Below are 26821 nucleotides of genomic sequence, written 5' to 3' on the forward strand. Positions count from 1 at the left end.
TATCTTTGTCAAATTTACGCGCTTTTTTTTTCCTAATGAAATTGTTTCCATTAGTCAAAAGTACTACTTTTAATAACTGAAGTTTATAGAACGAAAAAGAAATAACACGGAGCCGGGAAAATCTTTTATTTTTAAAACGTTAAATTTTTAATTAATATTTCAAAACGTCCGATTTTTAAAACAAGGCGTAATCTTTATGACATCAAAAGTGATGAACTTTGGCGCGCTGAATGTTTACGCTTGCTGTCTAGCACGTTTCCAGTTTATGATAATTCAGAAGCGAATTAAATATTGTGCTCTGCGGTAATGGCATCAGTGAATGATATTTCATCACTTCTGATGTCATGTGCAGAAGTGTAAAAAAAGGAAATTGAATCTGCGCACCGATTAAAATAATTTTTAAGAATATGAAACTTTGTCAAATTATTTAAAAAATGGTCAAATCCTATGTTTTTAAGCATGCTCTTCCAGGAAAAATATTTCTTATAAATTTCGGAAACAACCCCATTCTCTTTATATCTTTTTTTTTTTTTTTTTTTTGGCCAGTTCAAATTGATATTATTGATCTGAAAAATAACACGTAATGTGTTACGTCAATTAATAATCATTATTTCTGTGCTTTTAAATGCTTATACATGTTTTTAGATTGATTTAAATGCGTAGTGAATTAATTTTTAATTGCTTCTTTTTTTATCTGATGTAGTGACATTTTACAAATAAATATAATTTAGTTTTTTAACAGTATTCTTTTTTTTCGAAAATTGTTTTTGAAAAGCTAACACTTTATACATATAAATAAAAGTTTCATTTGCTGCTTTTTTAATATTAACTACCTATATAATTCAGATTTTTATTCATTAACAATTAAATTACGAAGACGTTCGTCTATTGTGCATTGAAGTTACAACGAAACAGCTTACTTTTTCTGGTCGCATGGAGGGGCGGGGGGGGGGGAGTGTAACGTCACTTCTTCGTACGACCCGGGCTTTGGACGCAGAAGTTAGAGCAGAGGAAAGTAATATAGTTTTCATTTATTAATTTGTATTAATCTTTATTGTAACTCTTTCGAATTTTCTACTTCTTTCAATATGTTTTTAAGTAAAAAGGAAATATGATTTTAAATTTAAAATTTTTGAGAATTTTATCATTTCTTCAATACGTTTCTTCCTCATTTTTATTGTTTGCTCCTAAAGTATTTTATTTATTCATTGTTACTTTTATTCATGAATTTTGCAGACTAGAGATGCAAATCATACACAAAGCCTCTTCATTTTTTTTAAATCTTAAAAATTACTCAAAATTCAAATCGAGACTTTTGATTTCAATAATTGTTTTGAATGCAATAGTTGAAGCAGAGCAAAATGAAATAAATCAATACATGAAAAATAACATTCTATCCTCAAAGAAAATAAACTCGTTTCAATTCGAAGAATTAAAAAAAAAAAAAGAGAAGTGATCAGGGATAGCTTTTGTAAAAAGTAGAACAATTTTATATAATTAATATACAATTCTGTTATTTTCTGTTAAGTAACTTTTGCAACAGAAGAGTGAATAACACAGTTTAGTTTTCTCTCTCTCTTTTTAATAGTGTTGATGGCTTGCACTATTTTTATCTCTTGGTACTCTAAAAATATTCAACTTGTTATGTACGATTCTGAATATTTGCAATGAGATACAATCTAGTACTTGTAGTTTGGCAGTTCGTGCGTGGAGCCATCTTGAGAATGATAGCAATGTTCTATACACGCACGTGCATCCAGTGCTAGAGGAGCGAGGAGCGGGAATGAATCTTGACGTCATCACCGGAGAAGGGGAAACTAAGTGGGCAGGGCTAATCGGGAGACTTTAAAAATTAATTAAAAAATAACTAGCAGTCCGAATGAACTGAAACCGGTGTCTATCGTTATAAAATGGCTTAAATTTTCATTTTAAAAAATAAAAAAAATGCATGCAGGTTCCTCATTGTGAAGTATCTGACCAAGAAGCACACTGTTGCAAAATACAAGAACTGATTTTTACACCTTGGAGTTTATTGCATTTTGTGTAGTTATTTATGTATGTTGGTAGATGGTGTTGCTATTTTCTTAATGTTTAAAAAAAGTTATATGCAGTGTATTTTCAAAATATATTTTAAAATCACATTCAGCAATGCATTCATTGATTACATCAAAGATTTGACAGTTAACATTGATATATATATATAATATATGTGTATATATTTATTTTTGTATGTATAAATATTTTAATAAAATGATCCTACATAAGTTATGCTCATATCTTCAGAAAAATTTGCTGGTCTTGATCTTGGTCTCCAAAACTGCCAGTTATAATACACTGAAAATATGTTATTTATTCAAATTAAAAGAAAGTTTAAATATTAAAAAAAACTTGGTACATTAATATAAACCCTGTTTTGTTTGTTAAAACCTAAAACTATTTTTTTTTTCTCTCTCACCATGTACACAGTCCAAACCCATTAAAAACGTCTACTTACACACATCTCTTGGTCGAAGGAGAATAGATACTGTTGAACAATTCATCACACATGGCTCAGACGGATCCAACACTATCAACCTATAACCTTGTCCTTGTGCTACCCAAACATTTGCAAAGTCAGTCAATGGCTAAAAGAAAAATTTTGGCTTTTGTTAGGAATGCATCGAGTAATTGGGAGGAAAATTATTTTTTAATGTAAAAATTACTTTAAGTGTGCATAGAACAAGAAACTATGTTGACTGAAATTAACCATAAATACATAAAAATTTCAATACAATGAAATATCCGTTTCAGTGAAATAAGTATTCAGTTCCATTTTGAATGCCATTACATTGCTTGAATTCTGTTGCACAACGAACAAAATTTGCAAAGTTCCTTGTAACCGAATTTAACTGAAAATGTAATTTTCTGACAAGAAAATAATAAACAAACAATAAAAAAAGAACTTAAAGTTTAATCATTTTTTAAAAAATATTTACTGAACTTAAGAAATAATTAAGTTGGATGTTATAAGATGGTTGTATGTGGGGGTTTTGCCTCTGAAGCTTTTGAAAGAAAGCTCCAACTTAAATGAAATTTTAATGTCTTACAGTTATTGAATCCCCTCTTTACACATACAATTAAAAGACATATTTTACAATTTTCTTTCAAAGTTACGATTTTTTAATTATAAAAACTTGTTTAAATGTTTGCTTTATTACAATTTATGTACTTTTTTTAAATGTTTGTTTTTACAAAAACTTTTTTTTTTTTTTCAATTTTGATTTTTGTTTTATTATATAGATATGCACACTATGTTTCTTGTGACTGGAACTGATTAACTTATGTGTTCTGATTGATCAAAAAATTATTCTTGCAGTTGAGTCATTCCACGTCAACTGACCTAATTTTTCAAATCGTCTCCGCTCAACCACCTCCGAATGAAACGAAATTTTATAGAGGTGCAGAGATGCCTTTGAAACTAAACTATTGAAGTTTTCAACTTCCAAGATACAAATCCTAAGGACCTAGGATTTCTGAAAAAGAAAAAAAAAAGATCTAAAATAGTGGATTAGCCATTTGTGAAAAATTGTCATCTTTAGGCTGTGATTGCAGAAAATTGTATCACGCTAGTAAAACATTTAATTAAAACATTCAAGTATTTTTGTGAGTTATGAACTCATTAGATTTTTTGTAGCAAGCAAGTAAACTCGTAGCGGGATGGGGAAAAATTTTCCTGGATGTTACGTTGCTATAAATTCTAAACAAAAATAATTCAAAGGGTATGTACTTTATGATTCTACTGTCAAAATAATTGCTTTTAATGGATTACAGTTGCAGAGCTTGAATATCTATTTTCTAAAAGATATTGCAGTCCAAAGTGGTCATTCAAATAAAAAACCGCCTATTTTCAAAGTGCTGTAGCTCAGGTTTGTAAACTGGTATCTTCTTTCTGTAAAGACCATTTGAAAGAAATATTTTTCCTATCAGTATAGGTCGATCCATACAGGTTCGACGGATGGGTGCGCTCAACCATTTTACATTTCTTTGGAACTCTTATATCAAAAAGCTGCATATGAATAACGTTTAAAACCACTTTTATTTTTTTCCTAACTTTGACCTTTGATTTTTTAGAGATCAACAAAACTCATTTTCGTAGTCAAAAATGGGACTCTTAGACCTTTGCATTTTGGCCCAAATCTAATTTAATGGCTGTAAATTTTACATTTTCATGTTAAAGTACGTAAGATAATAGTCTCACACACCGAGTTATGTAGCTGTAACTTAGTAATTAAAATAATGGCAGCAGGCCAAAGTTCACAAGTTCAAATTAAAAATTTTTACTCATTTCAAAGGATCATAACTCGCTTAGGGGATAAAAACACAGTGAAATATGGCAAAAACTAATCACTGGAATCACACTAAAGAGAAAATCTAAGTGTAGCTGGTGTTTGTTTACCCTTTATGAATTACAGCCCATCAAAGATCAGAAAATTGAATAGAATAACATTTTTAGACCCTTGTAAACCAAAAGGGGACGGAATTAAAAATAAAATTGCTTACCAAATTGAATATTCCATTTAAGTACTATGCATGTTATATGTATTGTATTGTGTATTTGGTTTGTAAAAACGATAAAGGTCTTTGAAATTGAGTAATTTTGCTAGTTGATTCATACACTAAAACAGCAATAAAAGTGTGAAAACTTCATTACACCTTCTTAAATTGTGCATATTGTGCTCTATATATTATATTATACTGAAAAAACATATTGCAAGTATGAAAATATATTTTTTTTTAATTTGATAACTTAAATATTTGCACATGAATGAGTAGTTCATGCTTGATTGACAGCTCAAGAAGTTAACACATAGACTATACTGATCATGTACACACACAAATTTTCAATACATACAATCTCTGTACATTAACTTATGTAACTCGTCTTGAACATTTGCAAATAACATTATATCATCACCTCAGAGCAACAGTAGGATATCTTAGTGTTATTTCTGGGATTAGATGTCTTAGTGTTGCTCTGAGGCAATGACATACAGTCAAACCTTGATATCGCGAGCCTCCTTATCTAAAAACCCTGGATGTCTCGAAAAAAAAATTTTCCCCAGCATTTTCTGTAGAAACCCCTACGTATTTTCCATTAGTTATCTTGAAATTTATTTTTCGAAACCCTTGATATGTCGAAATTTTTGCACAGAAGCAAGTTTCAATTGTCCTTTTGCTTTGGCAATTTTTGTAGTCAAACCAGTTCCAGGGACAATTGCTTAACATTTTTCATCCCTCTTCTTGGAAATTTTCTGAATAGGGGATTGGGGCAAGATAATAGGGGAGTGTTGGTATGAAGGTGTGCTTTTCCCCTCAGATTAGAATCTTTGTGCATTTCTCTCGAACATGTTGTCCACTTTGAGGAAAGGGGTTGGATTTTTCGTTCGTCAGTTTTCAAGCGAAAACGGAAAATGCGTTCTTCATTTTCATCATTCAGCTTTTTTTAACTCCTAAAAATGGCTGCTGAGAACTTTTTGAATGCGAGGTTACTGGTTAAGGATAAAATTAGAATTTTTAAATTTTTAGGTGAAAAAACAAGTTGTAATTGTTCATTTCAAAATCTCATCCTGTGCACTTTCAACAATTAGAAAATTTTAAATCTAGTGAAATATTGAAGACTACTTTATTGATCGTACTTCAAAGTGTTTCCATAGTACATATATAAATGCATATAGCATACATGTGTGTAAATGTGAGAGTTACTAGTGTAATTTTTTAAAAACCTTGATAACTTGAAAAAATTTTCCCATCTCGAGAGATTCAAGATATTGCGGTTGTACGGTATACAAAATTTTAATTTAAAGAAGTGCATTTTTTATTTCCTATTTGAGTAAAGTTTTCAGAAAATGAGCTCACCTTTGACCTAGTAGTACTATAGTTCTAAAGGCAACACAGTATATGGCGTATTGGAATGCTTTACCAAGGCACATTCATAATTTGACACTTTGAAACTGTACCAGGACCAAGACAATGAGAGGGGTTCTAAATTTAGTGATCAACACAAGCTATGTAATACCTTTTTTGACAATAATAGACATTTTCTTTTGATAATCTTTTTAGTAACACACTATTCTTCATACCTATAACTTAGTGGACAATAATTTTAGTGAGAATATTTAAACGAGGTGGCATAAAACAGTGATTAGCTCTTGTGTTGGGAATTTTATTTGCACAGTCAAAACTTTCCTGCAGCATTTTTTCAGCTAGTTCAACCCTAGAGAAGTCGCATTTCCTTTTGTTACGCTAGTGCTTGTGCTTTGGTCTTTTCCCCGCCGTAGCGATCCGTGAGACGAAAGCAGAAGAAAGGAAGTGCCGGGGAGAAAATGACACTTGACTACGATGGCGCGTAATTGGTCTAAATGACCAACATATATTTCCAAAAGCTATGCAACCTTGAAATACCGATGAAAATTCTCAGAACTAAGTGTGTGGGCTGGGGAGAGTCTGACCTTCAGCTACACAGATGGGCCCCATTATTAGAATAAGGGGTGGTGGGATAGAGCAAAATATTTGACAACGGGCGGGGAATCAACCAAAGCGCGACTTCTCTAGGGTAAATATAGTGAATGCTCACAAGGATGCATGCAATGTTTAATAGCAAAACTGCAGAAGGCATACATTTCTGTAGGAGTTAAAATGTGACTTCTAGTAGCTCTTTGCAAGCTGATCTTAGTATCAATTCTTTTTACGGTTCCTCTGATTCCTTCACATTGTCTATTACCATGTGATATTGCATAGAAATGCCATTCAGCTTTCAAGTTGACATCTGTTTATGAAATAAATTAACGAAGTTTTTTCTACTTTTGTAGTGTATTTAAGTAAGGTATTTCATTGTGCCACATATTGTGTCACCACCAGAACTATAGTACTACTATGCGAGTTCATTTTCTCAAAACTAGACTTAAGCAAGACATGAAAAACCTTTTTTTTCTCCAATTACATAGATTATGTTTTTGCATATGTTTAAGGCAAGTTACATTAGTTAATGTACAGGGGAGTATGTTTGTATGTATTGAAATATTTCGTGCGTACCTTATCAGTATAGTTTATAAATTAACCACTTGAGCTGTCAATCAAGTATGAACAACTCTGTCATGACCGAATATTTCTAAGTTATCAAATTAAAATAATTATTTTTATGCTTACAATATGGTTTTTCGGTATAATATATTATATAGAGCACAATATATGTGATTTAAGAAGGTGTAATGAAGTTTTCACTTTTTATTTCTGTTTTAGTGTGTGAATTAACTAGCAAAAATTCTCAATTTCAAAGACTTATCTTTTTTACAAACCAAATACACAAAACAATATATATAACATGCATAGTACTTGAATGGAATACGTTTATATGTTATGGCTAGGAGATTTTATTTTTAATTCCATTCCCTTTTGGTATACAGGGGTCTGAAAATGTCATTTTTGTCAATTTTAGGATCTTTGAGGAGCTGTAATCTATAAAGGGTAAACAAACACATAACTCCAATTAGATTTTCTCACTAGTGTGATTCCAGTGATTAGTTTTTGCCATATTTCACTTTATTTTTTATTCCCTTTGAAATGAATAAAAATTTTACATTTGACCTTGAACTTTGGCCTGCTGCCACTACTTAAATTACTAAGTTATAGCTACATAACTCAGTGTGTGAGACTATTATCTTATGTTCCTTAACATCAAAATGTAAAATTTACTGCCATGATTGTTATTTAATTGAATTTGGGTCAAAATGCAAAGGACTAAAAGTCTCATTTGTGACTACGAAAATGTTTTTTGTTGACCTTTAAAAAACAAAGGTCAAGGTTGGGGAAAAATAAAAGTGGTTTCAAACATAATTCATATGCAGATTTTTGGGATATGAGTTTCAAAAAAATTAAAATTGAGCGCACTCACCCGTTGAAGCTGTATGGAATGACCCTATAGTGTTCTTTCGGATAAGAATGAAAAAATGAGCTGGAAATTCTCTTTCATAACAAATTTTAATATCAATTTCAATGCTAAGGTTGCAGAACATTTTGTCACACTGGAAGCCTGAAATTTTTGGGGTTTTAAGTACTTTTAGTCAATACATTCTAGTAATTTTGTGAGTTTGAGTTCATTAAGATTCATGCAGCATGCATGTAAAGTCTTGACAAAACACAATGGATAAATTTTTTTCCCCCGGATTTTAGAATGTCATAAATTCTGATCAAAAATAATTCAAAAGCTCGTACTTTAATTATATTGTCAATATAATTTAAATGGGTTGCAGTTGCAGAGTGCAAATATTGATTTTCTAAAAGATAGTTATCCAAAGTGGTTATCAATATCATTTAAGTAAAAATCAGCTTATTTTCAAAGAGTTGAAGCTCAAGTTTGCAAACTTGCATCTTCTTTTCATTAGTTACACTCAAAGAACAGTTTTTTCTTTTAAAAAGGTTTTTATTTTGATTGTGTTTCTTGAGATAAGGATGAAAAACATTAGCTTGAAATACTGCTGTCCTTTACGAGAAAAGCTCATTCAAAAATGTATAATAATGTATGGTGATTGCCATGGAAACGGGTTTATAGTAATTTTACAGCTATTATTAGTCAGAAATAGTTTTTTTATTCTTCTTTTGAAAAGTTAGTTAGAAAATTAACGAGAGAACGGACAAAAATCAGTCCAACTGCAATTCCAACTCCACACCACACGCAGAGTTGCGGGCTCTAAGGTAAAATAACCGACTAACTCTTCGAATTTTAAACCTTTGACTTCCTCCTTTACCCCAACATGAATCCAACTCCAACTCTACAGCCCTAGTTTCCATATGCATGTTGAAAAATGTTTATACTTTTTACAAAAATGCAAATAAAAATTACCAAAAAGAACTGAGATGCTTCAGCTCCACTTAGATATAAGTAACGTTCTAAGGCCACTTCACTAGCATTTGGTATAAAATATGGACGAGGAAAGACTTTTCTCACTATACGAGCAGCAGCCACGCGATTTATTTTCCTAAAGCAAGATACATAAAGAGACATTCTATATAAAGATATTTATTTACATCAAAAATATGTCGACAGTTTTATTGTCTGCACACATTCATTTTATTAACTAATCACTAGTCTAGTTTGATTTAAAAAATCTTCAGCATGCAGTTGATACTTCTTATAACATACTATTACAGTGACCCCTCATTACATCTTGCCTCATTATATCACTCACTCGGATATATAGGGCTTTTCTTTTGTCTTCTAAAAATAATATTTTTAAAAAAAAATGTTTCACATTTGAGGCAGTGAGAAGCAAAGGGTTGTAAATGAACCTTATAAAGTTTCGAGGTAAACACGTTTACAGTTCAAATCTTAGGTAGGCTTTCATTGAAATCCTTTCCCGAATCTTGCTGTATAGCAGCACCCACCTGAGCTACTAGAACCATCTCTTGTCCTAAAACAGAGGAGAGGATCCCCTACCATTTGTACTAATTATCTCCAAACTTTTAATTTTGTATCTTACATCCCTTTGCTTCTCACTGCCTCGTTTGACACCACAGAAAAAAATTGTCACATTTCTCAAAAACAAGAACTTTTTCTTCTTGTTGAATGAATAAACAAAGTTGGTATGATTTCGATAATATTAGTTTGTTGCAATTTCATCTGTAACTTTCCATTTGCATTCTACTATAATGCTATAAAAGTATTTATTTAAAAGATTTTATTAATTATTTTATTTCAAAAGAAAAAATGGTCGACTGGTTTACTTCGGTTTCTATTAAGAAAATTGTTTGAATATAATAAACTAATCATTTTGTAGGTGTGTGTGTCATTAATATGTACATCATTGAATCATTACTTTTTATGACCTCAGTTATATCACATTTTTGGATAGACAAATTTAGTAGCCTTCCAACAAGCACAATATAGCTAGAGGTTACTGTATAAAGATTGTTTTTAATATCAATAAGAAAAATTTTAGATGTTTCTGCATTTAGTCCCAAGTATTTTACTTTGGATTTAAGGATGGATATGAATCCTAATGCAATTGCAATTTTAAATCAAAATTTCTTATTAATTCTAGCGGTAAGAGAGGAGAAAAAAGGAATTAGGACACAATTTAGGTACAATTTCAGGAACTATCATGAAAATATAATGTTCAGTTATATTTCACATACCACTATTAGAAAGCATTGCATTACATTTACTACTTGGTAGTTAGAATTATTTTCTTGCTTTTCAGAACTGGTAGCTTCAGAGTCATTTTCAAGCTATCATGCAAAGACCAGTATTTTTGTTGTCCTAAAAAATTGGGGACATCATTTGGAAACTATATCTTGCTACTAAATCCACAGAACTGCAAATTAACTGTTCGTGATACTAAGTATGGAAACAACTATTATAGACAGAAATGATGTAGCGCCATTCCACCAAAAAGTACCCTTTTTGTCCCACACATGTCGATTCATATATTTTATTAAAAAGTAATAATTTAAAAAGAGCATGACAATTTTTTTTTACTTAATAAATCATACATTTTCCGAAGCAACTACAAATACAAAAGTGACGACCAGCAACAGACTCTGAGCCCAGCTAGACTGGTCCTACAAAATTTACAATCCCCAGTGAAGATCAATGGCCCTCTTAAAACTATTGCAACAAAATTTTGTTTAATAACCATTTAAAATTATTTTTAATGGAATATGTGAAGCGTCTCATGTGAGGCAAAATAACCGTTTTCTGTGGAATGGCCCTGTAAAAGTCTTCAATGCAGTTTTTTTTAAGTAAAGATCACATACTGTATTACACAAAAGTAACGAGCCTATGGCAAGTACACAGCAACAGCCAAATATGCATTTTTGTGAAGGGTAGGAAGGGGATAATAAAATCAATACTTCTTGAGGCCAGGAAATATTTAACTTGTATTAATATGAGTCATATCCAAATACCATTTCTTGAAGAATAAATTATTCACCAGTGACTGTATTACAGGGCATCTACTGACCTGGTAATTCCAAATTCCAGTACATTTTCAATTTCCAGAATGTGTAACTTTTGAGTACATTTTCAATTTCCAGAATGTGTAACTTTTGAGTACATATTCAATTTCCAGAATGTGTAACTTTTGAACAAAAATATTTTTCAAAATCAAAATTCTATGCTTTCTTTTTCTTTTCATTTTTATAAGAAACTGTTACTTTCTACAAGTAACCATAAACAATGGGGCCCAACTAAATTCCAATAATTTTACCCATAAATTGTAAAAATAAAAAACTACCTTGTTCAAGGAACTAAAAAAAACTTTCAGTGTTCAAAATTAGAGGCCTCTTAACTATCAAGGAAACAATTATGTTAATTGGGCAAACAAAGAGCTATTATAATGATTGGTGTGAGCCTTTAGTAGGTCATGTGTACTAGTGACGGTCCACGTGAATTCACTAACTTAATAAGAAAATCTCTTACCTGAAAAAATGTAGACAGATAAAATCAATGTGTAGAAAAACATTACCTAGCCACAAATAGTTGCTATATGTGTAACAAAAAAAAATGAAATTATTGACATTGGATTTAGGCCTGATTTCTAAACTCCTTCTCTTCAAACACATGCCCCTTTCTCTGATGACTGAGATAAATGTGAGACAAGGAATTTAGGTGCTCAATTGTTCATTGAGATGAAGCGGTGATAATTTCATATCTTCAAAATATCAATGGGTACTTAATTAAATTATTATTGAACCTAACTTTCAAGATTGATAATTTTTATTGATGACACAAAAAAATACCTAATATTTGTGCTTGTAGCAGACAGAAGGAGAAAATATCTTGCAGCAATAACTGGATTATTGCATGTCGTAAGCAAATTTACTCTGACTCATAATAGTTTGATAGTTTCATGAATGCCATAATATGCACTTTTGCCATTAATAGTAGAAAGAAAAGCCATCTGCATTCCATTGAAAATTAGATTCATTGCGGAAGAAGTTGTTTAACTGGCAATTTTCATTCTGGTAAGAAAAGCTATAACTAAAATAGACGAGTTTCGCTACCAAAGGAATCCTTTTGTTTTAAAGAACATGGCAGCAGGACGGTTGAAATTAATGGGTGTATTTCATCAAATATACTTATTCATTGATAAAACAAATTTCCTGAAACTCAAAGCCCAATCTCAAATGCTATTGAAAACTAGACGAGATGGTCCTCTGTCTTAATCTTTAAACTCAGTATGTCCTTTTAGTCAAGCTGACAAGATAGGTTTTCTAGAAACTTTAGAGGTATTTTTTCCTACAGCATAGGTGGAGAGGAAAATTCAACTTTTGGTTGCACAATTATATTTAATTATGCATAATGAAATATTATATACTTCACAATAATTAAGGAAACATTTCAGCCAGTACTTCATATACACTTTAGAGAAAATGAAACACAAAAGAAATGGTGAAGTCTTGCTAAACTTACAATAAATAGCAGTAACTAATGAAATTTTACCTTAGTTCAAGTTACTCTAGTAACAAAAATACTCTGATTCCAATGATTAAAGTTTAGTATTATATAAAAGACACTTCAATATGTTACATAAAAAATTAAGGGCATTCCTTATGTTCAAACAAACATCTAAAATAGAGGAAAAACTGAAACTTATGGAATTTTTTGATTTTTTAAAGTAGGATTTCATCATCAAGAAATTCAAAAAAAAAAAAAAAATACTTAATTAGAGCAGATAGTTATAGATAGTTTTTCAATCTGAATCATTTTTGTTGTTATGTTTTCATTAAAAGAGCTAGAAGAGTGATTTGAAATCTGAAGTAAATTGGCAAGTTTTCAATCTTTGTTAATATCCCAGATTCAAAAAAAGCTCTCCATAAATTTGGCTTTTCTCTTTCCCAATAGAGATTTGTTTATAGAATGTGAAAATATTTATTTTTTAAGGTTATGTTTATAACTTACGGAGTTATTGAGTCACAAACTGGCTGCTATTAACTCTGAAAATTTAGGCTTAGCCTAAGCATCAACTTCTAATTTCAATAACAAAGCAACAAACAGTTTTTAAACTTCCATACTTAGCATTCCCTCATAGATATGCATGATTTACCTAAATAAAAACTTTTATTGAAATCTGTGACATGTCAGCCACAGTGATTTGCTAATTTCGCATGGAATGACCCAACTACAACTTCCCCTATGCAATACAATTCTCAAATATCCACTAAAAGGTAGGGGTTTTATTGGAGAAAGCCCTCATTTTAAATACAAAAACTGCTCTGCCCCCCTTCAATTTTCATAATTAATTCGATTCTGTGAACGTTATCCTGCTGTTGTAATTTAATGGTATAGAAGAACCATTACTTAAAGTAATTTTTATAATAAAACATATTTAGCTATTATACTATAGTAGTATAGTATATTAAAAGTTTTTCAACATACTTGTACAACATAACAGAAAAATACATGTTTTAAAACAACATTAATGAAATATTAATGCTATGGACATTTATTATGCTAGTTTCTGAGCACAAATTTTCTAAAACCATTGGCTCATTAAAAAAACATCAATATTCTTAGTGCGAAGCTCAAACTCCAATGTCATACCACGATGCTGATTTGCTGATTCTTAATTTCTGACACTGTGATTTGACCATCATTTTCTTTGGTTTAAAAGTTTATAACAGCTGCTTGAATCCCTTACAATAATCCTATGATTCCTTGGGGAGGAACACACCATGAATTGGAAGCCGCTGGTATAAATAATGAAATCAATTGTTAAAAAGGTTGTAGTAGCATTACTTATTACATTATTCAGTAAAATTTTTCCTCTCACTTAAAATAATATTTTGTAATTTTCAAAGTGCACAGAGGCTGATATAGAACAAATCATTGGGAAAATCTCCATGTTAATTTTCAATTTTATATAAGATTAAAATTTACCACATGACTTGAAATGAATTCTTTGGTGGTGACAACGTATTGAAAACATCTTTCGGAGAACAGAAATCTTTCTCACTACATAGAAATTTTGCAGTTCCACGGTCTAGCATAACATTATGTTTTTTGTAAATCTGGCGTAGCTTTTCAAACGACACTGTCCTTTTTATGCTATCCTGCAAAAAAAAAAAATAATAATAATAAGTAAAAATTATTTGGCTGAATTTAAATTTTGAAAATTTATATACAACGAAAAGGTGCTCACCCGGACTACAAATGGCTGCTCATTATAAACGTAATCACTGCTATAATTATGAAATCCAGTGAGATCTACTAAGGTTCTGACGTCTTCACAAGGCCAGCAATCCAAAGGTAATTCATAATAAAAAGGATTATGGACTAAGCACTCTTCTTCATGCCAATCTGCAAAAGGTAAGGTACGTGTCAGCAAATGCTTTTGAGACATACTAACACGAAAACAGATAATAAAAATTTAACATTTAAAAGCATAAAAGATTAGTAAAAGGTTTAAAATGCAGTTGTATAAATTCTAAAACATATAAAACATTGTGGTAAACTTGGAGCCAGCACTGGTAGCGAACACTTTCTGAAAAAAAAAACTACATAACATACACACATATGCAAAAATTCATTTCAAATTGTGTACAAACTTGAGTTTGCATCCACAGCTTGCGCAGTGGTGATACCGCATTGAAAGCATCTTTTGGGAAACAGAAATATTTTTCATTACCTCAAATAGAATGATGGTTGATGATGTTTAGTGTGATGGTCCAAACTTAATATGAGCTACCTTTGGTTAGCTTTTACTTGCCGACCAGCAGTAGAAGTTTGTTAACCTTTGCTTCTCCTTGCAGTGCTTAGTGCAGTGATCTGCTGCAGTTAGACTATCCAGAAAGCATAGGAAACACTAAACTCTTGATACAGTCAAAAATTCAAATTAATTGGGACCGTAGGAACTTCAGATTTTCAAATTGTTCAGATTTTCAAAAATAACCAAGATAATATTGTTTAGGAAAGTAGTATGTCATTTAATCAAATAAAGTGTTAATACAATATTTATGAACATAACATACAATACAGCACAAAACGCTATAATATGTAATTACATTTTTAAATAAAATTTAATAAGATTTAACTCACATAAAGGAAAAACAACAAATATTTACATTACTGTATATACTTATTGTACAGACATTTTTTTATTGGATCAGCCATAAGATATTTTCCTTCATTCTGACCAACTTGTAATTTTTAATGAGGTATCCACTATAATATTAAAATCTGTTCGCATCCGTCTGTCTGTCTGAAGATCGATCTTCTCGAGAACCGCTGCGAATTGAGAGTCAAACGAGATACCGATCAATTCGAAATTTTCAAAAGAAAAACAATAGGACCAATCTCGTAATTGTGCGACTTTAATCAGCGGAGATATTAAAACGTTAATTAACATAACGTTATTCAGGAATTTTTATTTCTTTCTTGTTGCCATTTTGCATATGCGTGAGCAAGTAAAATTCTAATAATTGTTTTAAAAGAGATTATTTTAGCTGCTGTCTAAATCTTAAAACAACGTTTCCATCTAGAATTTCCTTTTAAATTAAGTTAAAATTGGTTGCCCTACTCGGACATAGCCTTTATTTTATTGTCTGTCCTTTTTTTATTTTTTACATTCAACGTTCTTAACTCTTTTCAGCATATGAAAGTTGTTTCTTTAGCTATGTTTATTGATTGTAGTGTAAGTTTATCATTCACCGGCCTCATATTTTGATACACTTACGATGTGCGACTAATTATGTTTATTTTGTTGGACTTTTTCCCGTCACATGGGTGAGTTTTCGAATTGTAATTACTCTCTTTTTCCTCCCTGTTTCTATTTTTAAAATACAGTTTATATCGTTAAAAGAACATGTTAAATTAAGATTGTTTGGAATTCTTTGTGAAACAGAGTTGAACAAAAAAGATTGTTTCTAAGGATTTTAACTAAAGCTAAATTGGAATCTGATGACTTGGTATTAAATTAATGCTTTTTGGTAGTTACTTAGTCTTGGTGCTTTAGTTTCACGTAATCAACCAAAAAGTGTGTGCCATTCTATAAAAAAGTTGTAATTGTACATAAATAGTTCAGATATAGTCTATCAGATGCAATTCTTTTTAACGAGAGCACAGATTATTGTTGATAATGCATATATATTTTCATCTTTTGTGCTAATTGAAAATACTCATAACTTGTATCATTGATAACTATGATTAACGTTAAAGAGATTTTTGACAAAAATATGATCTACTGGTGTTTTGCAAACCTTGCATTCCGCGTATTTATTTACTCCTTAGAGCTTTAGAAACTGATGTCAGAGTAATACAAAAACATCAATTGGACATCTCTTTCATTTTTTAAGTAGCCCGTGCAACGCCGGGCACGCAGCTAGTCTATATTAAAATTGTTATAAATATTTTTTGAACATAAAATTAAAAATCTAAAATTACCATATAATATAAATATAGTAAGTTTAACTTTGATATCTCAAATCTCCCAAGAAGAGAAAAGATATTGAGTTTATCAAGATTTTGAAAAAAATACAAACATACGATGTATATATATATATATATATATATATATATATATACTTTTGTATCATCCGACTACTTTGCATAACAATTTACAAGTTATTTTAAAATAAGTAGCAATTTTGACTTTCTTCTTTTATACACCGACTTCAAAGTTCGAATTTTATCTCGAAGCACATTTTCAGAACTTGTTTTCCTGTTTTTACTTGAGCTGCGCAAAATTCACCCCCCCCCCCCCCGTCCTCAAAGTAGGCATGTGAAGAAATAAGAATCTAACCTTTGGGGAAAACACTAAAAGAGACCCCAGCAGCACCTCCCTCCCACAAACACATATCCACAATCCTCTATTATCTTGCCCTAATTCCCTATTCTTTAATACACTTCCCAGGAAAATCTAAGAAAAATCACAGCGGATCTTTGAAACTATACAATACAAATACAAAAGTGACAATCAGCAACAGGCTCTGGGCCCAGCTAGGCTGGTCCTAGTCAATTAACAATCCCCAGTGAAGATCAATGGCCCTCTTAAAACTATCCACTCCCTTGTTCATTACCACCTCTTCCAGTTAGCTGTTCCAAGGTTCCACTACCCTGCTAAAATAATAATTTTTCCTAATATCCATGTTAGCCTGAGATTTAAATAGCTTAAAACAATGACCCCTTGTCCTGTTTTCTGTGCTAACCTTTATCCCCATAACATCTTTCATTTTAATAAATTTAAATAACTGAATTCTATCCCCTCGGCCTCTTCTTTGTTCAAGACTACATTTTTAGCATTCTAAGCCTAGAATCGTAGTCTAAATGAGAAAGTCCATTTATTAGCCTTGTAGCCCGCCTTTGAACCATTTCCAATGCATAAATATCTTTAAGATAAAGTTCTACTACAGACATTTCCAAGAAAAAACAGCGATTGAATTGCTTCTGTGCAAAAATTTTGACATTCAATGGTTTAGGAAAAATAATTTTAGAGATAACTAAAGAAAATACATAACATAAGAATTTTTAGGTAAAATGTAGGGGGGGGATTTTCTTTTGAGATGAGGAGGTTCGAGATAACAAGGTTTGACTGAAAGTTACTTTTTTGGTTATTTTTGATAATAGATAAATAAATCTCATATGATTAATACATACAAATTTTATGTTTATATTGTAGTTCAAAAAATAAATATTGAAAATATCAAAATAACATATCTTTAAAATAACTATCGGATAAACATTGTAATTTACATTAATGAACCTTATAACGGCAACCTATATAACGCAATTCTCTATAAACTGCAAAACTTTTCAGAAATAAACAGCAAGTTTTGCGGTTATAAAAACCCTTTGTTTCTCCTCGCAAACACAAAAATTGTTAGGCAAAATTTTAAATGAAAACTTGTATTTACAGTAAACAGAAAATATCAGATGGCTCTTGAAAATGCAGCTGTAATGCAAACCATGAAGCTAGCAGAAGTGCAGGATAATTGACATTCTTTTGATTGTGAAGTAAAGGTCTAGATTTACGGTCGCCACTAGCCACATGGCAACTCAGTTTTCAAAATTGGAGACCCCAAAAAATTTCTACAACTGGCGACCACCAAGTTTTTTGAGTCTAGTGGCCATTGGCCACTTGAAAATTTTCTGAATCTTGAGGTCTATTTGTGAATGACTAATTGTATAATTAGTGATTTAATACTCATTGCAGATAAAACTCAATCTGAAGTGCTAATATATAGATATATAATGGATATTAGCTTCAAAATTTGTGAAATGATCTTATATAACGCAAAAACCTGTATGACGCAAAAGCTCTGGTCCCAAGGTGTGCGTTACTGATCTTAAGAATTTTTTAAATAGGAATGTTCCTGCAATGGTTTAAAAACTTTTTAAATAACATTCATCCTTTAAATCTTGATTTCCCTAACTCAGATTTCCACTATCAATTCTCTTCCTTCCCGATTTTAAAGCAAACTTAACATTTTTTCCTTTTTAATTGACCATAACTGTTCTTATTTTTAAAGTCAACAATTATATTATAACCAAAAGAGAGTAGATATTTAAATCAAGTATTGCATGAAAAATGTATGATTTTATATAACATTTCTGTTTCCTGATTTATTATTTTCGTTCTATAAAATTAAAAATCTTTAAAAAGGGTTCACAAGTTTTTCTTTGTTTTCAAAATCACAAAAAGACTATAGTTGCACAAATTATAATACAAGAAATTCACCACAAGATCCAAAATGGGGAATAGCAAATTTCTTGTGCCTTGTAAACTCAGCCTTATGTACAGGCTTATGTACTGTACTCAGGCTTATGTACTGTAAGCTCAGCCTTATGTGACATATTGAAATAGCATTCACAGCTCCACATCAGGAAAGAAAATGCTAATGCATGCATTAATAAAAGTCATTTGTTTTCAGTGTAAAAGATTGCATCTGTTTGACACAACCCGGCAATAATTTTTCAATTGTTTCAATGAGCAGTATAATTTTACCTCCGCCATTAGATAAAAAGAAGAATTCAACTTTACTTTTCTGGTTAGAGTTTTTCCCTTTATTTGGAGCATTTTTACTTGGTAGAGCTCGGCGCCTTTTTGACTCTGGCGCCGCCGTGCATCGCACGACCTTGCACATAGGGGCGGCTTGGCCCTGGTTGCGGGGGGGGGGGGGAAAGATTAATAATCAGCTTGTTGAAAAAAAAAGGTGGCGTGCTAGCATGGAGAAGCAAAATTCAAGTAGAATAGATTGCAACCAGCCTTTTAGGCAGAAAAAAAGCAATTGGACGAGAGGGGAGGGGGCGTAATGCTTGAGTCGAGGTCCTTTTCCGGTCAAAGCAGATAACTTTCGATATCTTTGATTTGAACAATAATTACTTCAAAATGTAGCTTTGCTCAGGGTCAGACTGGGTCCTCCCGAAGAGCTCACAGGTTCGAGGGCACAAAGAAAAAGAAAAAGAAAAAAAAAATGTTGCATAGGTTCAAGGTCGCAATAAAACAAAAAAAAACACAAAATTGTACACACGCAAGAGCGAATAAAAAAAAAAGAAAGAAAACCCCACAAAGTCGCACTGGATTTAAGGGGGCACAAAAAAAAAGTTGCACAGGTTCGATGGTGTCAAAAGAAGGGGGAGGGGGACCTGGAGCTGCACAGGATCGAGGACGAAAAAAAAAACACAAAGTCGCACGGATTTGAGGGCGGAAAAAAAAACCGAAGGCGCACAGATAGGAGGGCACATCGGTCCACAGGCCGATAGGAGGCTAGTTCGCCACTGGCTTTGCCAAAGTAAAAAACTTATTAGAGGTAAGTCACACACAGGAAAATTAGTAAAAACCATGATCTAGAAAGAGTTTAGTTATAACCCCCCCCCACCCCCTTATAACTGAAACTATTTTTCTCCTGATTCTTTAAATTACGTCAGTAAGTATGTGTTTAGCAATTAATTCATATTTATTTATTTATGACTGCCAATCATCAGGGGTGCCCAAAGTTAAAATTTTTGGGAGGGGGAATTTGTCAATTTAGTGAATAAAACTTCAAATCTTTCTGAATGACAAAATACGAGCACGCACATCGGGTACCAACATCTAACGAAGAGAGAAATTAGATATCCTTATATAAAAAATAACAAAATAATAGAATGTTGTCTCTGAATTTCCCGAACGGTCAGACATTTTTTCGTCAAATAAGGAAAGTTTGGGGATGTCACACTCCCGTGACTCCTCATCGAGGTGCCTCTACCAGTCATATCATCAATTTTGTACAAAATATTTGCCAAAGACTGCTTAAATTTTCTACACGCAAATGAATTGCATGAAAGTTCCAAATTAATATTAAATTATACACAATTTTATATATTTTTGTTAAAATTATATCGGTTATCGGGGTTTGCTTCTAACATTATTTTCATTCAAAATTTCATCATGAAGGTCACAACGAAGTGGATAAAAAAACATGGGATGTCATGAAATATGTTTCAAATAGAAGAAAATAAAAAGAATAAGTAAAGAGAAAAAGTTAGTTGAAAGAGAATAAGTTAAAATAAAGAGAGAACGAGTGTTTTAGAACGTTATAAGGAAGACACCAGCAGTTCTACACTAGCAGTTCTAAATCTTCCTAAGGTAAAAAATGAATGAAGAACAAAAGTGTATCAAGAAATTCAAGAGCCATGATATTAAAATTTAAATAAAAAGGAAAAAATTTCATAAGATACCACTGCTAAATATCACCTCAGCCCAAAGCGTCACTAGTTTTTTTTTTCTGGGGGGACAAAAATTTGAAGGGGAAAATTTGAAAATTCCTTTATGGAAAAACTAAAACAGTTATTAAATGTTTTTGGAAAAGAAAAAGTAGAGCAGGATGTTTAACAACATATTTTTAAAAATAAAAATATGTTACGGACAAAGCAAAATAGGAGAAGAGAGGCGTTTTCTGAGCCTAACCCCATCTTTTTACGTTACCAAAGGTAACCTAAAATTGCATTTCCATAAGTTTAATTTCAGAGAACTTCAAAAGAAATTCCATGAACCCACTTCCATTATCATCTTCAAAGACTATTTTAGGGGTGGGGAGCTTGAAGAGTGTTTTAAACTTTTTTTGGAGGGGTAGGGGGTCGTCACGAAATTTAGGGTGGGGGTTCGTCTTCGCTATAAGGGGATGGGCACCCTTGCCAAACAAGTTACACAAAACATTGCTAAAATGGATGCATTGGAAAATTGCAAATGAACTGCCAAAAGAAAAATGATAAATAAAGCAGAGAGTAAAAAGGTTCAAACTGAACATATTGTACTGCTCTGAGAAAAAGGAAATTTGAGATTGATTGAGAGTTAAAAATTAGAAGATGAATATCATTTTTAAAAAAATGTGATTTATCACAAGTGCATCATGCTCCAAATTGCTCACCGTTCAAAAGAATGGTCGTTCATTTTTTACGCGAACGAATGGATCCGTTCATTTTAAGGATTCATTCTTTTTGACCCGTTCGTTCATGAGCGACCCATCTCTAGTCAGGATGTCACACTATATTTTAAAGAATAAAAACAGATTATGGATAACTCAAAATAGGGGGAGGGATGAGTTTTCTAAGTCTATCCTCATCTTTTAACGTCACCAAAGGTAGCCTAAAATTACATTTTCATAACTTTAATAGAAAAACTTCAGAGGAGATTCCATGAACCTACTTCCACTATCATCTTCAAAGATTATCTAAACTTGTTTTTTAATGAAACATCAATTTTAGAGTTTCTGAGTGAGACTCAATGTTTGGTGATGTATTCAAGACGGAAAATATTTTCACGAACCCCATTCCACTGAGTTCACCACAAATGTCCTAAATTTGAATTTTTAAGGTTTCAGTTTCTAAATTTTTTTCTAGGAATAATACCCTCCTTGTTTATAAACATGACTTATGACCGTCTAAAAGATTTAATACTTTAATTTCGGAAACTTTCTGAAAGAAGCTTCCTATACCCTACTTATTAAATCATCCAAAGACAGCCCAAAACAAAGCTCTTAAAATTTCAGAAACGGAAATATTTCGGGCCGGACGGCGGAATACCCCCCCCCCCTCAATGTGTTTATTAAAGACTGCAAGTTTGTGTTTAAGATTTATTCCCCCATTGAAAGAGCAACTCCCCTCCCCACATCGCCAAAGACAGATCAAAGTTTTAAAACTTTAATTTCTTAAATGTTTCGAGAAAAACCTCCCCTTCACCCCCTGAATTCCCTATCTCTTCACTCACTCAAAAATAGCAAAATAGCATTTTAATACTTCAGCACAGAGAAATTTTTGGGGAAGAGAGCACCCGAACTCCTTCCCATAAGTTCACTAAATTGGACTTAAATTTGCGGTTCCCCATTTTCATCACCGAAGTTTTAAGAATTTAAGTTCCACATCTATTGAGAGAAAGCCTCTGAATTCCCTTTTCTTAAGTCCTCCAAAGACGACCTAAAGATGAGTTCTGAATACTTCAGCTTTGAATATTTTTCGGGGAGGAGGGGGGGGGGCCCGAACCCCAAGACTGTCTAAAGCTGCGTTTTTCAGACTCCAGTTTCGGAATTTCGCCTAAAGAGATCCCTCTCCCCCCCCCCCTCTTGATATTGCTAAAGACAGCATAAAAGTTTTAAGGCTTCAATTACAAACACTTTTCGGGAGAGGGTCCCAAATTCACTTTCTCTTAGGTCATTTAAGTATAGCCCCAAACAGTTTTTAATATGTCAGCTACAAAACATTTTCAAGTTAGAACACCAAAACCATCTCACCAAGATTACCTAAATTAGTGTTTTTAAGACTCCAGTTTTCTATTCTTTTTTAAACCTCCCTCTCCCCACTTTTACATCATTAAAGACAGCCAAACATTTTTGACTTTCAAATTTTTTAGAGTTTGCAGAGGAGAAATCCGGAACCACTTCTAGCTTCAAAAATTGCACTCAATTCAGTTTTTCAATATTTTACACTGCAGCCCTTGAGTAGCCCCCCCCCCCCCTAGATTGTCCAAGATATAAACGTTTTAAGACCTCAGTATCGAGGGTTAATTTGCGGACTTACCCTCTCTGCAAGAGCAGCGTTTTTTCGCAAACTCGTGCTGCCATCATTTTTCTCTTTCCTTTCTCTCTCTCTCTCCCCCTCCCCCCATATATTTTAGTGAGTGTTATATAGAATGACATTGGAATTTAGTGGTTCCTCAAGTCTTTGTTAAAAATGCAGGAACGGTTGCCCACTGATGTTTCAAACCAGCTTGAAATAAGTCCACCCCCCCCCCCAATTCTTTTTAAAATTCAGTTTTCATTAAAATCTTCAAAACCCCTGATAGTTCCCGTTTTACATGGTTATGTGGACGCCTGGACACCGTTAGCTGTGACGTTATTATTTCATCTCGTCAGCAATCACTCTCAATCGGTGATTCAGACTCAACTCGAAGACATTTTAAGAGCACACATAATTTTCATTTCTGTGTGTAAAGTTCTCAAAAAAAGAAGAAAAAAAACCGCAAATGAAAAAAAAAGAAAGGATGATTGAAAATAGCAAGAGAAAAGGACTAGCAATAGAGATGATTATTTCGAAAAATCAGGGAGAATAGCGAGCAACACCTCCACCTCCGTCTGCAATGCAGCGAGTTGGAAATAACAGAAACCTAAAAAAAAAAAGTCAAATGGTGCAAGTCTAAAAGCCACTCATCCAAAAGCACGATGCAAGCAAAACAAATCCATGGCTGAAAATGGAGAGAATGTCGATGTAAAGGAAAATGGAGAGAATGTCGATGTAAATTCAATTCGTGGTTATGGAGCAGTCCAGTAATTAAGGCATACTTTTCAAACACTCATTTTTTTTTTTTTTTTTAAGAAAAAAACTGAAAGAAAAGTCATCGAATTGCTTTCCGTCCCGACCTACGTCTCTGAAATTTTGTCGAAGACGGAAGGCCTTGCACTCATGGTTGTCATTTCAATTTTTTTTAGGGGAAAGATCTCTAAAACGCCCCACCTTCATATTGAATCAGATAGTATAAAATTTTATTTTTAGGACCTTAAATTCGAAAACTTTCCTTTAGAGTGACCTTGATTTCAGCCCTCCTCCTACCTTATTGAAAATCGTCTAAGATTTTGTTTTTAGGACCTCAATTTTGGAATTCTTTCCTGAGAGAGCTCCCGATTGCAGTCCTTCTCCAACATTATTAAAATCGTCCAAAATTTTGTTTTTACGACTTCAATTTCGAAGCAACTATCAAAGAGAGTTGCCGAACTCTATTCCTTCTCATAATGTCATCAGAGACCGTTTCCAATTCCGTATTTAAGTTTTCAATTTCAAAACCTTTCTGGGGAAAAACAGTTAAATCCCATCATGTCCGGACGTTATAAAAAATATCCTACAATTTTTTGGTTTTCAGTTTCGAAAAGTTTCCTCGCTAGAGTCACCAATCGCCTTGCATAAATTAAAAAAAATCATTAAAAGTCGCGCTGTAGGACCTCAATTTCAAAGAAATTTCAGGAGGGCTCTCCTGACTCCCACCCCTTCCCAGCATTATTAGTAAAAATAGTCAAAAATGTCACTTTAAAAACTTATTACTACGGGTGGGAGAGAGTTCCCAAACTCATCCATTTCTTAAACATCAAAGATAAGCATTCAATTAAGTATGTAAGACTTCAGTTACGAAAACTTTCCTGGGCGAGTTCCGAATGCCATTACTTCCCGTTAAATGGCCTAAAACTGCATTTCAAACGCTTCAATTTCAAAAAATTTCTAGGTGAGCCCCCCCCAAACTCTCCTCTTTTGAACATCATTGAAGGAAAACAAAGAAAGAAACCCATCCCTCATTTTGTAACAGGGGGAAGCACGAAACCTTCAACTGACACTACTACGCCTCTGGTAATGGCTGGGGGATACGATTTCGATAGAGTTTGGATATGTAAGGTAGGGCATAAACTCTAAGTTTGGCCTAGGGTGTAAACAGATGTTAATTCGGCCCTGACTAGTATGGTGGTAGGTGCTGTGAAAATTTTTCCGTAATGTGATATAATCAATTTTCTGGCTTTTTAATAACTAAAATAAATTCAGTAATGAACAACAGATTCTCTTTTTTACGAGTAGAAAATAATTTACTGCAGCCTATGATTTTTCTCGAAAAATCATAAGACTATCTAATTTTTCTTGGAAAAGCTATATTTTCTTTCAAAATTCAAAAAATTTCTTTTCCTGTGCTAATAAAAGTTCAAAGAACATCTAAGTTAAATTATAGAAATGCATCTTAACTACAGGATTTTAAAAAAATTTGTAAATAGAGCAGTCTCTAAAACCTCACGCCCTACTTTTTCACCTCCCGTTATGGGTTAAAAATAAGGTTCCATAATCATGTACATTTTTAGTGCAAAATAATATGTTGAACAATTACTTTTCTTAACTATATTAGTCATGGTGTATAAACTGCAAATTTTTATTTTGTTCTGAACAGTCATTTTGGAGTAAAAGCAATATTGTAAGAGTGAAAATTTGTTACACACACACAGAAAGAGGGGTGTATGTAGTTTTGCCTGTTGAAGAAAAGATTATGTAATACAGGGTAGTTAAATTTAGAGCAACACAATCTAAAAATGCAACATTAATTTATAGAAATAAAATCAACTAACTTTAAAAATGATTTTTTGATTTAAATCAAGCTGATTTAAATCATGTACACTGTTAAAACAAAGTTAATAAACAATGGAAAGGATCACCAAAATGGTCATGAATGAAGAACTAAATTCTTATAATTAAGTATTGATCATTAATCATCCACATTATGATTTTTTACATAGACAAGTGATAGTCAAGTTGGTATAATGTGTTACAGTAGAGATAAAACAAAATCACCTGAGAGAATTTCATATCTCTTTAGAAGAGGTAACGTCCACATGCGTAGAGTGCGCATAACAGGATATATAAAGCTCTGTGAATTTCTCAAGATTAACTTCTGGACGGAATTGTGAGACGTAATAAACAAATAAATAAATACTACGATGAATATACAAGTCAACACATACTTTAAAATGTTGAATAACAATCGTGCTATAGTACACAGACTAGTAAAGAATAAAGTAAATGCAGAATCATTTTGATCCTTCAGAGGAAATTCAGATCTGGCACTACTATAAACTTCATTTACACAATTTTGAACATCCTCATCACAAATTTCAAGTTTTTTATACAAATGGCATAAGTCCTTAAGCTCATATTTGAAAGGTCTTTCATTTCTAATGATATTATCCATCACAATTCAATGTGAGATTTAATATTGGTGGTTATTATCATAATGTCGAAATAGGTCTCTTAATTCTTCTAGTACAAAAAGTACGTGAACAAATCCAAACAATTAAAGAACTATTAGAAAGTAACATGAAGAGTAAATACCGCAGCACCAAAATCAGTTTCAAACTCCATTTCATTAAGTTAAGATTTTTGTCTAAAGCGCGTAACTTATCTCAATCAAAACATAAGTTTCAGACTAAAGTGAGGGAAGAAGGGGAGGGGTGGGGGAATTTGAATGTTTTCTACCAATAGTGTTTTGAAGAAAAGGCGTGGCATTCTAAGACTGCATGGTGCGCTACCTAGTGAGGAAACATGTCACAACTGACTTCAACTGTGTTTATGTCGAGGACTGCATACTAAGTGCCTTGCCTCCATTATTTTGTATAATGATAGATGGCAGCACCATCACGGATCGAACAGTTAATGAGAATTTAGAACTAGTCCAAGAGCTAATAGCTACCTGGTGCTAGCACCCCCAGAGGTATCGTTTCACTTGGAGGACATTGAGACCACGAGCATATTTAACGTCGCCCAGTCCCCTTTAATGACGACGGTGGGTCTTCG

General features: G+C 32.5%; 1 protein-coding gene across 1 annotated transcript; it reads right to left on the reverse strand.

Moving 5' to 3' along the window:
* Positions 1–1763: 1763 nt before the first annotated feature.
* On the reverse strand, positions 1764–26453 carry LOC129231507 (uncharacterized). Its single transcript, XM_054865837.1, has 6 exons — positions 25823–26453; positions 14178–14335; positions 13916–14088; positions 8879–9014; positions 2495–2624; positions 1764–2334 (listed from the first exon to the last, which is right to left on the reverse strand). Exons 1-6 carry the CDS (start codon positions 26217–26219, stop codon positions 2243–2245), a joined length of 1086 nt encoding a protein of 361 aa, XP_054721812.1. The 5' UTR covers positions 26220–26453; the 3' UTR covers positions 1764–2242.
* Between the last annotated feature and the right edge of the window lie 368 nt (positions 26454–26821).

The sequence above is a fragment of the Uloborus diversus genome, chromosome 10 (assembly GCF_026930045.1).
Source record: "Uloborus diversus isolate 005 chromosome 10, Udiv.v.3.1, whole genome shotgun sequence".
In the NCBI taxonomy this organism is placed as follows: Eukaryota; Metazoa; Arthropoda; class Arachnida; order Araneae; family Uloboridae; genus Uloborus; species Uloborus diversus.

Excerpts from the sequence above, each read along its gene's own strand:
- LOC129231507 (XM_054865837.1), bottom strand. The coding sequence starts at position 26,219 with ATGGATAATATCATTAGAAATGAAAGACCTTTCAAATATGAGCTTAAG. Across the intron at positions 14,336-25,822 it reads GAGATATGAAATTCTCTCAG|ATTGGCATGAAGAAGAGTGC; the intron begins GTGATTTTGTTT and ends TACCTTTTGCAG. Across the intron at positions 9,015-13,915 it reads AATTCATTTCAAGTCATGTG|GAAAATAAATCGCGTGGCTG; the intron begins GTAAATTTTAAT and ends ATCTTGCTTTAG.